This window comes from Scyliorhinus canicula, chromosome 20, assembly GCF_902713615.1.
Source record: "Scyliorhinus canicula chromosome 20, sScyCan1.1, whole genome shotgun sequence".
Taxonomy (NCBI): Eukaryota; Metazoa; Chordata; class Chondrichthyes; order Carcharhiniformes; family Scyliorhinidae; genus Scyliorhinus; species Scyliorhinus canicula.
In genome coordinates, this window is record NC_052165.1 from 39,303,801 (window position 1) to 39,317,918 (window position 14,118).

The 14,118-nt window shown below is 48.4% G+C and overlaps 2 protein-coding genes across 4 annotated transcripts in view; one reads left to right on the top strand and one right to left on the bottom strand.

The window, feature by feature from the left end:
* prmt8b (protein arginine methyltransferase 8b) overlaps positions 1-14,118 on the bottom strand; it is a 60,410-nt gene that overhangs the window by 45,186 nt on the left and 1,106 nt on the right. Inside the window, exon 1 of one of the 3 annotated variants that reach the window (XM_038780939.1) lies at positions 6,462-6,553. The exons of 1 other annotated variant lie outside the window; for it this stretch is intronic. Coding sequence is in view for 1 of the 2 variants with exons in the window: in XM_038780937.1 (XP_038636865.1) it covers positions 5,242-5,565 (324 nt within the window). In the remaining variant the exon portion in view is untranslated. Of the gene's footprint in view, positions 1-5,241; positions 5,596-6,461; positions 6,554-14,118 lie in introns of those variants that run through there. One more of the 3 variants, XM_038780937.1, reaches the window with a different exon arrangement.
* Positions 6,556-14,118, top strand: part of LOC119955081 (tetraspanin-11-like) — a 153,833-nt gene continuing 146,270 nt past the window's right edge. Inside the window, 1 exon segment of the mRNA XM_038780940.1 lies at positions 6,556-6,781. The gene's annotated coding sequence lies outside the window, so the exon portion shown is untranslated.

Here is a 14,118-nt window from a genome sequence, read left to right on the forward strand (position 1 = left end):
TCCACCATCTTCAACATTTACTCGCTGCACAGCTGCTGCACTGTTGCTGCAGTACCGCACCATCTACAAAATGCTTTGCCGCAACGCACCAAGTCTCCTTCAGTGGTGCTTCCCAAAACCACAATATTTTCCATTTGGAACAAGAAGGCCAGCAGATACCTGGGAACACCACCACCTGTAAGTTCCCCTCTGAGCCACCCACCCTCCTGACTTGGAAATATATTGGCCGTTCCTTCACTGTTGCTGGGTCAAAAACTTGGAACTCCTTCCCTAACTGTGCTGTGGATGCACCTCCACCTCAGAAACTGCAGCAATTCAAGAAGGTGGCTCACCACCACCTTCACAAGGGCAATTAGGGATGGGCAACAAATCCTGGCCTCGCCAGTGATGCCCACATCCTGTGAATGCATAAAAAAAGTAATTTAACAAAAAAATACATGAAAGTGAATCTTACCATGCTGGGTTTTTCTGACATGGGAGAGAAGCCAGGGACTCGCAACCAGCTGTCAACGCTAATTAAAGATCTTCCAATTGATGCTGGCACATAAAAATTGGATCCCAGGAGTAAAATAGACCTGAGGGCTTATGCATACTGATTCCATGTTGGAATGTTGGATGGGGTTTGTTGTAGGCGTCCAGTGCACAGCAGAAATATTAAAACGTCTCATGACAATATTTGAATTACTATGACCTACCACAGTAGTTCTGCAGTGCTCACTGCAGCTTATGTGCACCGATGGTGGAGGGACTGAATGTTTCTGTTGGTGGATGAGATGCCTTTGGTGTGGGTGACGTTGACCTTTGGGGAGTCAGGAGGTGAGATAATCGCGGCAGAATTCCCAGCCTCTAAACCGCTCTTGTAACCACATTATTTATTCGTATGGCTGGTCCAGTTACATTTCAGTTCAATGGTGACCTTTCGTTTTGATCTGTGTAGAATCTTTGGAAATCCAGCTTACATTTATAACAAAATGTCTCCTGTGGGTCTATTAACTGAAAATGCTGTCTGAATTACATTTAGTGACATTTATCATGTTGAAAATACATATAGGCCAGAGTTTTACATTTCCTGGATAGAGGATTAGCTGACTGGCAGAAGGCCGAGAGTGGGGATAAAGGGGTCTTTTTCAGGATCACAGCCGGTGACCAGCGGTGTGTCTCAGGGGTCGGTTTGGGACCACAACCTTTCACAATATACATTAATGATCTGGAAGAAGGTACTGAGGGTACTGTTGCTAAGTTTGCAGATGATACAAAGATGATGCAGAGGGACAGGTAGTATTGAGGAAGCAGGGAGCCGGAAGAAGGACTTGGACAGGCTAGGAGAGTGGACAAAGAAATGGCAGATGGAATGCAATGTGGAAAAGTGTGAGGTTATGCACTTTGGTCGAAAAAATGGGGGCATGGACCATTTTCTGAATGGGAAAAGGCTTAGGAATTCAGAAGTACAAAGGGACTTAGGAGTCCTAGTTCAAAATTCTCTTAAGGTTAATGTGCAGATTCAGTCGGCAGTTAAGAAGGCAAATGCAATGTTAGCATTCATGTCAAGAGGGCTAGAATACAAGGGCAGGTTTGTACTTCTGAGGCTGTATAAGGCTCTGGTCAGAACCCATTTGGAGTATTGTGAGCAGTATTGGGCCCCATATCTAAGGAAGGATGTGCTGGCCTTGGAAAGGGTCCAGAGGAGTTTCACAAGAATGCTGCCTGGAATGAAGAACTTGTCATTTGAGGCACAGTTGAAGACTCTGGGTCTGTACTCATTGGAGTTTAGAAGGATGAAGGGGAACCTTACTGAAACTTACAGGATACTGAGAGGTCTAGATAGAGTGGACATGGAGAGGATGTTTCCACTAGAAGGAGAAATTAGAACCCAAGGGCACAGCCTCAGACTGAGGGGACGATTCTTTAAAACAGAGTAGAGGAGAAATTTCCTCAGCCAGAGGGCGGTGAATCTGTGGAACTCTTTGCCGCAGAAGGCTGTGGAGGCCAAATCACTGAGTATCTTTAAGACAGAGATAGATAGGCTCTTGATTAATAAGGGGATTTGGGGTTATGGGTTGAGGGTAAAAGAGTGGGCAGCATGGTAACATAGTGGTTAGCACTGTGGCTTCACAGCGCCAGGGTCCCAGATTCGATTCCCCGGTGGATCACTGTCCGTGCGGAGTCTGCACATTCTCCCCGTGTCTGCGTGGGTTTCCTCCGGGTACTCCAGTTTCCTCCCACTGTCCAAAGATATGCAGTTTAGGTGGATTGGCCATGATAAATTGTCCTTAGTGACCAAAAAGTTTAGGAGGGAATATTGGGTTATGGGGATAGGGTGTAATTGAGGGCTTAAGTGGGTCGGTGCAGATTCGATGGGCGGAATGGCCTCCTTCTGCACTGTATGTTCTATGTTCTAAGGGAGATGATTGAATGGCAGAGCGGACTCGATAGGCCGAGGGCCTAATTCTGCTCCTATGTCTTATGATCTTATGGGCACATAGCCAACCTAAACTTGTGAGAAATCACGCCAGTAATAGTTGGGCTTCCTGACAGTATCGCACTGTTGTGCCATATTACAGCTGCCATGCACATGTCAGAGTCGAAAGGAGTTAGCGCCGGCTGACGCGTCATATGACGTCAGCCGCGCATGCGCAGGTGGGAAGACTCCACCCGCGCATGCGCGGGTGACGTCATCGCGTTTTTGCGTGAAACCCGCGCATGCGCGGGCCGGGTTGCCCCTCAGCCGCCCCGCGTATTGATACTGCGGGGCGGCGGAAGGACAAATAGTGCGCGGGCATCGGGCCCGCTGCCCGCGATCGGTGGGCACCGATCGCGGGCCCATGGCACCCTTGGCACGGCCGTGGTACTGCCATGCCAATCGGTGCCATGGTTATTTTTTGCGAGTTTGTCACGACGTTTTTACGAACGGCAGGACCAGGTGTGTTTGCCGTTCGTAAAAAGGTCGTAACGGGCTGGGACTTCGGCCCATCTAACAGCTGAGAATCGCTGCCGGCCGTAAAAAAACGGCGGCAGCGATTCTTGTCGGGATTTCGGCGGGGGGGTGGGAGAATAGCGGGAGGGCGTCAAAAAAGTCGGGAAGGCCCTCCCGCTATTCTCCCACCCGTCGTGGGGGGGGGAGAATTTTGCCCAATTATCTTGAATTTTATATGGCCTGTGCGATTTAACAGTCAGCGTACAAACTATACGAGCAGGCGGCCATCCGGGTTTGAATTGAAACTTGATCCAGGATAGGATAAAAGTCAACCAGAGTCGCAGCAATCCAAGTAGGTCGGAGTTTTGGCGAGGGTTAATTATGTTTTCTGACAGTTCATTGCATGTCCTGTATTTTATGGAGAACTTTTTGGCTTGCTAGCTTTCTGAGAGGCTTTCTGCTGAGTGCGCCATTCAGGGCACTATCCTGTGGCTCCTGTATTCCAGAAAATGGGGACTTTCTACTGAGGAGAGGGTCAGAAGGAAGAGAAGGCCTGGGTGTCCGCAAACAGTATCCCAGGGAGCTACCTGTGGAAGGAGAGGGACAGCCAGAGGGTTTTCAGAGCCAGCAGCAAGTGCAAGGTAGAGGCTCTGTAGGATATGCTGTTATCCTGCAATGAGAGTCTAAAGGCAGCACTCCAGCTGCCTGGACATGTCTGAGCTGAAGGAGGTTCTGCCTCTCTGGGGTGACTATGACCGCATTGTGTCACCTCATTGTGCCACATCATTGTGCCACATCATTGACCCAGAGATTGCCTCAAACTGGGTAGGTGCCCATCGATTCATGAGGCTATTAAAGTTACATTTCCTGAGCCAGAGTCTTCACTGCAATTTCTGGGTTCTCCCGCATTCAGGGTGCCATAGGTGCCATACTCATGTGGCCATTGAGGCTCCACCAGTGAGCGGGTGCCTAATCAACAGAAAGAGTTTCCTCTCCATCAACGTCTATATGGTTTGTGACCACAAGACACAGATGATAAAAGTCTCCGCTAGGTATCCTGGCAGCTCCCATGATGCTCCCATCTTGGTGCACTCCCAGGAGCCAAGGCTCGTTGTCACTCCAACTCAGTTTGATGGTTGACTCCTAGGTGACAAAAAAGATATCTCATGAAAAGTGGCTCATGACGCCACTCATACACCCAAGAACAGAAGCGGAGGAGGGGTACAATAGAGGTCATGCCACAATGGTGGACTGTTGGGTTGCTCAAGTGACGTTCCACCGCCTGGACCAACATTGCCGTGCAATATCCTCCAGAGTGTGACTCACTGATTGTCGTGTGTGCTGCACTCTGCACAGCCTGGCTCTGTCAAGAACAGACAGCAAAGCAGCTCACAAGCCACAGAGGATGACTCAAATGATAAATCAGATGATCAGTCGGAGGAGGCCTGGGGTGAGGACATGTCTCCAGACGTGATGAACCATGTGGGAGGCAGGGAGGCCTAGATTCTTCGTTCTTTCAGCAAGGCATCCAAGACATGACTTGAAAGTGAGGGAACGGACGGGGCCTCCTTACTGAACGTCCCTCTAACCCTTTTATCAACGATCTCCTTATGTTTGCAGCTCTTCCCATTTGTCACTCCTATGCCCAACACCTATCAAGGACATAAAGCACAATCAAGCATCATGGTTGGGCATTCCTTACTTGTTGTTTCCTTATGAGATGCAGTGGACACTGACAGAGGGGCAGAGGAACTGTTGCCACCACCACATCATCCTGGGAGGAGATTGCAGACATGCAGCTTGTCTGCAAATTTGAAGTCAGTTTGGACCTCCCTGCTCACCACTGATGGACAGGCACCTAGCAGGGTGACCAGCGGGGGCCTTTCCATTACTGGAAGTGACCTGCTGAGGTCCAAGCACAGCCCCTGAAACCCCTGATTCTGTTCCTGGAGCTACCTCTCCATGAGAGGCTCTACTCTCTCAGGTGAGGACGCTGTCTATTCGAAACATCAGGTCAGGTCAGAGTAGTGCTCACGCTCTGCATGGACACCTCCAAGACAGGGACTCTGGCATACAGACCCTCAGGGATCTCAAGATCTCCCTGTGCATCCCATTAGGCATCTAGTATCTGCCACCTGATGGATAACTTCAGAGATTCATCATTTGCTCTGGAATCTATATTACCCTGGTCTCCCGCAATCCTCCAATTGCTGGCAAGCTGGACTTCTGTCTTCCTGCATCTACCAGCTCCTGATGCGAGGGTGCAGACAAATGGGAAGAGCTGCAAACATAAGGAGATAGTTGTCAAGAGGGTGTAGTGCTCTCACCTTTGAGCAAAAACAATGGAACGGACCCCCTAACAGCAACCGAGGTGCCTGTATCTGTGCTGGTGAATGGATCTGAGAGAAGATGTGACATGGTTCTTCTGTCTGCGACGGCTGCTCGGGTGTCAGTGGAGGGTCCTCGGGGTCTCTGTTGCTCCTTGAGGATAACGCACCTGAGGGAGAAAACAGTACATCAGTAGCTATCATCACAGAGTGCCTGTGAATGCAAGATGGTTTAGTGACACCCTGGGAAACTGCCTCACTGAGACACTGTGATTGGACGAGCAATGCGGGCTCATGGTTTGAACATCTCAGTGGAGATGACATGATCCTACATTTCTTACACACTCCCCGAGTTTCTCACCTGTCCACTGGACTTGTACTTTTGCCCGAGACGCCTGCATCCCCACGACCTGTGGACCTTGCTCCATGCTCGGATTGTAACTCCAGGGTGTCCATCTCGATCTTGCTGAGTATGAGCAGGTTGGACACCCACGACCTGTTAGTATGCTCCATGGCATTACAGCTTCTCTTCTCCTGTATGGACAAAAGTGCATTCATCCCCCCCCCCCCCCCCCCCCACCACCATAGAAACAGGCTGAGGTGCCCGTCAGATTAGCCCACCTCACACTTTCATGCACCCAAAGCTAAGGGAAAACCTTCCAGCCATTGCTGGCACAAGTATATGTGCTATGTGTGCTAATCTTACACCCCTGAGTGCCAGGAAGAATGGCCACTCTTCAAGACATCTACACAAGGTTCCATGCCAAACCGGTACTCCCCCTTGAGGAGGTGAGTAGGTCATTGAACCTTTTGTCCAATGGATACATGTGGGGTGCACACTATCATGCCCACTAATCTGGACTGCCGCCTCTGTCCATGCCTCCTTTGTCTGGTGTGGTGGCCTGCTCTTGCCATCCCACTGTATGAGTATGTCATGCCTGGCACTCACTGCCACCACTAGAGTGCAGATGCACTCATCCGAGAAGCAAGGGTGGGGAGGGGGTTGGGGGCGGGGGGGGGGGGGGTGCAGAGTGCCCTCCCACCTGGCATTCCCAGTGAGTGCTGAGGCCATGGAGCCTTCCAAATGCAATGCATTTACTTCTTTCCTTCCAGGTTTTTTGCACCTCCTGGTAGCCTTCAGAGAACTGCCTCTGTTCCATTAAACCCGCCCCCGCCCCCCGCCAGACCTCCATTGAAGCCAACGCTCAACACACTCTCACCCTTTTCGGCAGCGCTGAGCCGATGTTCAGCCACGTTTCACACTGGCCAGCCCTTAATCATATCTGGGCTGCGCGCGCAGGCAGGAGTGGGCATGTCATCCCAAACTCTCGCTGCGTTGAGGAGTTCCGGCGAGCGGAGCTCCTCAGTGTATAAAACAGGGCTAAGTGCGGCCTCATTGGGGAGTTTCCCGCTGAGGCTCCCGATCCATCCAGCGGGGTGGTTTTTGGTCTTCCAAGCGTCAGGAAACACCCGGCTAATCACGTGCAACGGGACTCTGTCGCCATTCGTGTAGATCATGCCCGAAGATTTTCTTATAAAGGTAGAGTATATAGTTGAGGTACAAAATTAGTACTTTACATGTGTTCTTCACTAATGACGAGGATTAGTGGAGAGTTTGCTTAAATTAAACTTTTTCTGGTTGGCAGGATGTGACTGGTGCTGGGGCCTGAACTTATAAACTTGCATAAGTCATCAGTATATATAAAATGACTTGGATGAAGGGACCGAAGGTATGGCTGCTAAATTTTCCGATGACACAAAAATAGGTAGAAAAGTAAACCGTGAAGAGGAAGTAAGGAGGCTACAAAGAGGCATATAGAGGTTTCAGTGAGTGGGAAAAAATCTGGCAAATGGAATATAATTTGAACAAATGTGAAATTATCCTTTTGGCAGGGAGAATAAAAAGGATGCTGATAATCTGAATGGTGAGAGATCCCAGAGTTCCGAGGTGCAGAGGGATCCTGGTGTCCTCGTGCATGGATCACAAAAAGCTAGCATGCAGGTGCAGCAAGTAATTAGGAAAGCAAATAGAATGTTATCATTTATTGTCAGAGGAATTGATTACAGAAGTAGGGAGGTTATGCTTCAGTTGTGAAGTGATTGGTGTATTGTATACATATTGGTCTTCTTATTTTAGGAAAGATGTAAATTCATCAGAAGCAGTTAAGAGAAAGATTACTAATACCAGGAATGAGCAGTTGGACAGGTTAGGCTTGTATCCACTAAAGGTTAGAGGAGTAAGAGGAGACTTGATTGAAATCTTTAAGATCCTGAGGGGTATTGACAAAGTGGATGTGGAGAGGATATTTCCTCTTGTCGGCGAATCTAGAACCAAGTGTCACTTTTTCAAAATAAGGGGTCACTAAATTAAGACGGAGATGAGGAGAATGTTTTTTTCTCTCAGAGGTGGCTGTGAGTCTTTGGAACTCTCTTCCTTAAGAGAAAGTGGAAGCAGAGTCTCTGAATATTGTTAAGGGAGAGCTCGGTAGATTTTTGATTAACAAGGAAGTGAAAGGTTATTGGGGCTAGGCAGGAATGTGAAGTTGAGGTTACAGTCAGATCAACCATAATCTTATTGGTGGCGGAGCTGGACCGAGGGGCCGAGTGGCTTACTCCTGCTCCTCACTCACATGCCCATATGCTTGCATACGACCAATGTCACAGTAAAGGAGAAGGCTATAGAGAAATTGAATAGAATAAAGTGGATAAAGGCCCTCAAAATGTTGGCAGCACTTGAAGTAGAAATGTCATCCAGCCCAGATGGAATGTATCCTAGATTACTGAGAAAAGTAAGTGGAAGAGATAGTGGAGGCTCTAGCCACAGTCTTCCAAACTGGCTCAGAAGTGGGAGAGGTGCCAGAGGACTGGAGGATTGCAAATGTTACACTTTTGTTCTGGTAAGAAGGATAAACCTGGGACCAATCATCCTAATGGCAGTATTAGAGAAACGTTTTGAGATAATTTTCCAAGAACAAATTAATTGTCACTTAAAAAAAGTGGATTAGTAAGTGAAAGTCAGCATGGATTTGAAGAGACAAATCATGTTTGACTAATTGTTTGAGTTCTCTGTCGAGGTAATGGAAAGGGTTGGTGGCCGGAGTGTGGTTGATGTGTATATGGACTTTCAAAATGCCTTTGATATAGCGCCACACAATAGATTTGTCACCAATATTGAAGCTCCTGTAATTAAAGGTGTTTCACATGGTCCAGCTGATCTGTGGACTCTTGGCACGGTTCTTGGTTACTGGTATGCGTGAGAGAGAGAGTCTAACACATGACTGACCGATGTCAGTGATACAATACCTATGTCATACATCAGCATATCCATTCTGTTAACCTTTACATTACACCTCCCCCAATGGATGCTATCAACTTTTTAAATGATACTACGAAGCTCGGTCTTCAACTATTTACACTACATTTCTGTAATTCCCTTTCTAACAACTACAGATTCTACCCAACTCCAACTCCTCCTCTTCCCCCTCCCCAAATCACAGTCTTGATGGATTCAGTCTCCCACACTATTTCCGACCCTTTGGGAAGACATCTTGGAGTTACAAGGGCATTCTTCCAACGCATGGAGGACATCACCATTGGTAAAATAGGACAGCAACTTTCAACATTGCTGGTAAGCAGGGTGTAGGTTTCAGGACCAGTGAACTGCAAGTCAATGAGCCTTTTGTAATGAAATATTGAACCAAGAGAGAAAACTGAACTGTGTCAACCTTTGGATCATCTGGAACTAGAAGAGAATAAATCAGCACTCTCTGAGGAATGTGTTGCAGTAATGTTTTAAACACATGGGTTAAGGCATATATTTGTTGCAATAATGTTATTAAAGAACCTAGGTTAGAGTATCCAGACTGTGTCTGCTAAAGCTTTAATTAAGAAATCACAAAAAGGTGAGATCATGATTGAGTGTAACCATTTACTTGCTTCATATAGAGGGCAAATGGAACATTGTAATGGTTGGTGGAGATTCCCCAGAGAATAGATAATTTATGAGGGATTGTATTTAGTCCTAGCTAAACAGTGGGATACTGATATAATTATTGGGAAGAGCCAGTTTTTCAGTTTGTCGTAGGATTTGAGTCTGACAAAACAGAAGGATTTTAAGTTGAAAAGCAGTTTTTCCAAATGCTGCTAGATTGAGAAGAAGTGTACTGGATCTGCTCCTGAAATGGTCTCTCTCTCAAAAGGTTGCTACAGAACTAAGCAAGTAATCTGTTTGTTAACTTTATTTACAAGTGGCATTTGAACTCTATTGGGTTGTTTAATTGAAGTTAGTAGCAGGTATAGATATTAAGTTTAAGTTTTTCCGTGTGTTAAGAACTGTTTAACTGATAATTGTAAAGATACTTTCTTTGATGTTGATGTGGTTCATTCTGTGTTTAAATTAAAGTTTGTTTTAATATAAAAGATACCTATTGGTCAGAGTCATCACTCCTGGGTGAAGTATCCTTTCCTCACAGTTTTACATATTTTAAAAAAAATTGTTTGGGGTTCTTGTTCAGTATCCTAACCGATGTTGGGGTCTGAGATCCTAACATTAGAAGACAAATGATCTTCAACTTCAATGGACCAGTCATCCTAACTCACAGCTGAATAGGTGCAGGAAGGGCTCAAGTGATGCTGGTATCAACATCAGCTTCCAGTTTGCCTCCTCCTTCAGTGAGTATGAGCTGCTACCATGTTTCTGTCAGTGGCACCAATGTATTCTTTACATTGATGTCACCACTGCTGCTGCCATGTTTTGGATGGTGCCTCTGATCTGTGGATTCTTGGTTACTGGTACGTATGACCCATTTTCCCTTCAGCAGTCATACTCTGGCAGTTGTTTAAAAAAGGTCTATTAAAACTAAACCTAAAAAGGTTACAGAGTAGATCTGTTGCTCCTGAGCATGGTGCTCCAACCCCTCTCTCTCTTGTCTAACACATGATTGATTGATGTCCGTGAATAATCATCAACGACATCATATCTTAGCATATCAATTCTACTAACCCTTAAACTACAAAGGGGACAGTAGAAGCATGGACACAAAATTGGCTAAAGTACTGAAAATAGACTTTATCATGTACAGTTTATTTAAAACTGGAAGGAAATATACAGTGATATCCCCCAGGGGTTATTCTTTTATATATATATTAATGACCCAGGTTTAAGCATGATTTCAATGTTTGCAGATAACACAAAACTATGAAATGTAGTGAACAGTGAGGAGGATAGTTCCAGGAGTGTGTATAAACTGGTGAAACGGCAGATGAAATTTAAAACAAAGAAGTGTGAAGTGATACATTTTGGAGGGATGACTCAAGGTGATATCAGCAAAATGGTGGAATTTTTAAGTGGGTGCAGGAACAGAGAGCGACCCCAGGGTGTGTGTACACAAATCTTTGAAGGTGGCAGGACACTTTGAGAAGGCTATTTAAAAAAAAAAAAGCACAAAACTCTGGCATTATGAACAGAGGTGCAGAATACAAAAGCAAGTGAGTTATGTTAAACTTTTCCAAAAAAAAACAGTAGTCAGGCATCAGTTGGAAAATTGTGTTCAATCTGAGGAACAAACTTCAGGAAAGATGTAAAGGTCTTGGAGACTATGCAAAGGAGCAGCAGGGAGGGGGGAATGGGGTACTTCAGTTACATGGAGAAACTGAGGAATCTGAGGATTAAGGGACAATTTGAAGTATTCAAAATCATTAAGGATTTTGATAGAGTGAATAAGGAGAAACTGGTCCTGGAGGCAGAAGTCTTAAGGTAATTGGTTTAAAAAAACAGGTGACATGAAGGAACAAAGGGCAGTCAATTATTATGATCTGAAACGCCATGATGGCAGAGCAGGGAAAGTAGATTCAATAGTAACTCTGCAAAGGGAATGGAGTAAATACTCAAACGGAAAACAATTGTAGGGCACTAGATGGAGTGGGATTAATCAAATGGCTTTTAAAAATGCAACCATAGGGATGATATGTTGAATGGTCTCTTTCTGCTCTGTAACACACCATCCTGACTTGAAAATATATGGTCGTTCTTTCACTGTCCCTGGGTGAAAATACTGGAAATCCCTCCCTAACAGTACTGTGCGTCCACCTACACCACATGGACAGCAGTGGTTCAAGAAGACAGCTCACCACCACCTTCTCAAGGGCAATTAGGGATGGGCAATAAATGCTCACATCCCAGGAAGGAATAAAAAAGGAATAAAAAAAGATTATACACTCTGCTTCCTCAGTGAGTTTTATCATGAAGGTTGAAATTAATATTTCAATCTTTGATAATCTCGAAACCTTTGCTATTCGAGGAAATCTCTATGTTTGCATTATTGATACACATCCATTTAGATACAAGCGTTCACACCCAGCAATAGCAGCACCTCCAACGCAACTCTGCAGGTTTCAGGCAAACCCAACGTTATATTTTACAAACTGCTCCAATCCTGTGAATTATTTTTGCTGATTAGAATTTTTTGACCTCTGGGTGGATGGATTAGTCTATATGTTTAGTCTATATGTTTTATTCCTGTCTGTTTGTTCTGGGCCACAATTTCGGAGGAAAGGTTTCAGATCTGCAGTGGAATGAATGAATGAGGCAGCTCTGCATTAGTTCGCGCTGAATGTGAGAGAAGTTCAGCTCCTTCGGTCTATTAATAGCCGCCTTGCTCCAGATTAAGCTGCAGTTTGCAAACGAACAGCCGCTTTCAGAGAGCGAGTGGGTTTGCTGGAAGCCGCGTTATCCACAGCCAAGAATTGCTGGCCGAGCCCACACCCACTCCAATTGCAAACTTTCCCCAGCAGCTTGTTCCCTGCTTCAGGACCCTGGACAGCGGTTCAGAGCCGCTTCCATTCAAACCTCACCCACCTTGACCCTAATTCACCCGGGACCAAAGATTAAAGCGATTCTCAGTCGGTGAGAGGAGAGGGGTCCCTGGGAGAGGGACCCCCGCGAGAGAGAGGGGGGAGGGAGGGATCCGGGAGAGGAAGAGTGATACGCGGGAGGGATCCAGGGAGAGGAATCCAGAAAAAACAGGGAAAGGGATCCAGGGAGAGGGATCCGGGAGAGGGAGAGTGACACGGGGGAGGGATCCAGGGAGAGGGAGAGTGACACGGGGGAGGAACCCAGGGAGAGGGATCCAGGGAGAGGGAGAGTGACACGGGGGAGGAACCCAGGGAGAGGGATCCAGGGAATGGGAGAGTGACACAGGGGGAGGGACCCAGGGAGAGGGATCCAGGGAGAGGGAAAGTGACACAGGGAGAGGGACCCAGAGAGAGGGACCCAGGGAGAAGGACCCAGGGAGAGGGAGAGTGACACGGGGGAGGGACCCAGGGAGAGGGATCCAGAGAGAGGGAGAGTGACATGGGGAGGGATCCAGGGAGAGGAATCCAGAGAGAGGGAGAGCGGCACAGAGGGAGGGATCCAGAGAGAGGACAGGTGACATGGGGGAGGGATCCAGGGAGAGGGGTCCAGGGAGAGGGATCCAGGGAGAGGGAAAGTGGCAAAGGGGGAGGGATCCAGGGAGAGGAATCCAGAGAGAGGGAGAGTGACACGGGGGAGGGATCCAGGGAGAGGGAGTGTGACACAGGGGGAGGGATCCAGGGAGAGGGAGAGTGACACAGGGGAGGGATGCAGGGAGAGGGAGAGTGACACAGGGGGAGGGATCCAGGGAAAGGAATAGAGAGAGAGGGAGAGTGACACGGGGGAGGGATCCAGGGAGAGGAATCGAGAGAGAGGGTGACACAGGGGGAGGGATCCAGGGAGAGGGAGAGTGACACGGGGGAAGGATCCAGGGAGAGGAATCCATAGAGGGAGTGACACGGGGGAGGGACCCAGGGAGAGGAATCCAGAGAGAGGGAGAGTGACATGGGGGAGGGATCCAGGGAGAGGGAGTGACACAGGGGAAGGGATCCAGGGAGTGGAATCCAGAGAGAGGGAGAGTGACACGGGGGAGGGATCCAGGGAGAGGAATCCAGAGAGAGGGAGAGTGACACAGGGGGAGGGATCCAGGGAGAGGGATCCAGAAAGAGGGAGAGGGATCCAATGAGAGGGATCAAGGGAGAGGGATCCAGGGAGAGGAATCCAGCGAGAGGGATGTGGGCAGTGGGATCCAGAGAGGAGTCCAGCGAGAGGGATCCAGGGAAAGGGATCCAGGGAGTGGAATCCAGGGAGAGCAATCCAGGGAGTGGGATCCGGGGGGAGGAATCCATGGTGAGGGATCCAGGGAGTGGGATCCGAGGAGAGGGATCCGAGGAGAGGGATCCAGGGAGAGGGATCCAGGGAGAGGGATCCAGGGAGAGGGATCCGGGTAGAGGGAGAGTGACACAGGTGGAGGGATCCAGGGAGTGGGATCCAGGGAGTGGGATCCAGGGAGAGGGATCCGGGGAGAGGGATCCAGAAAGTGGGATCAGGGGAGAGGGATCCGGGGAGAGGGATCCATGCCGAGGAATCCGGAGAGAGGAATCCAGGGAGGGATCCGGAGAGAGGGATCCGGAGAGAGGGATCCGGGGAGAGGGTCCGGGGAGAGGGATCCAGGGGGAGAGGAATCTGGGGAGAGGGATCAAGGGAGAGGGATCAGAGAGAGGGATCTAGAAAGAAGGATCAGGGGAGTGGGATCCAGGGAGAGGATCCGGGCAGAGGGATCCAGGGAGAGGGATCCAGGGAGTGGGATCCGGGGAGTGGGATCCGGGGAGAGGGGGATCCAGGGAGAGGGATCAGGGGAGTGGGATCCGGGAAGAGGGATCCAGGGGGAGGGATCAGGGGAGAGGGATCCAGGAAGGGATCGGGGAGTGGGATCCAGGGAGAGGTATCGGGGAGAGGGATCCAGGGAGGGATCAGGGGAGAGGGATCCAGGGAGAGGAATCAGTGGAGAGGGATCCAGGGAGAGG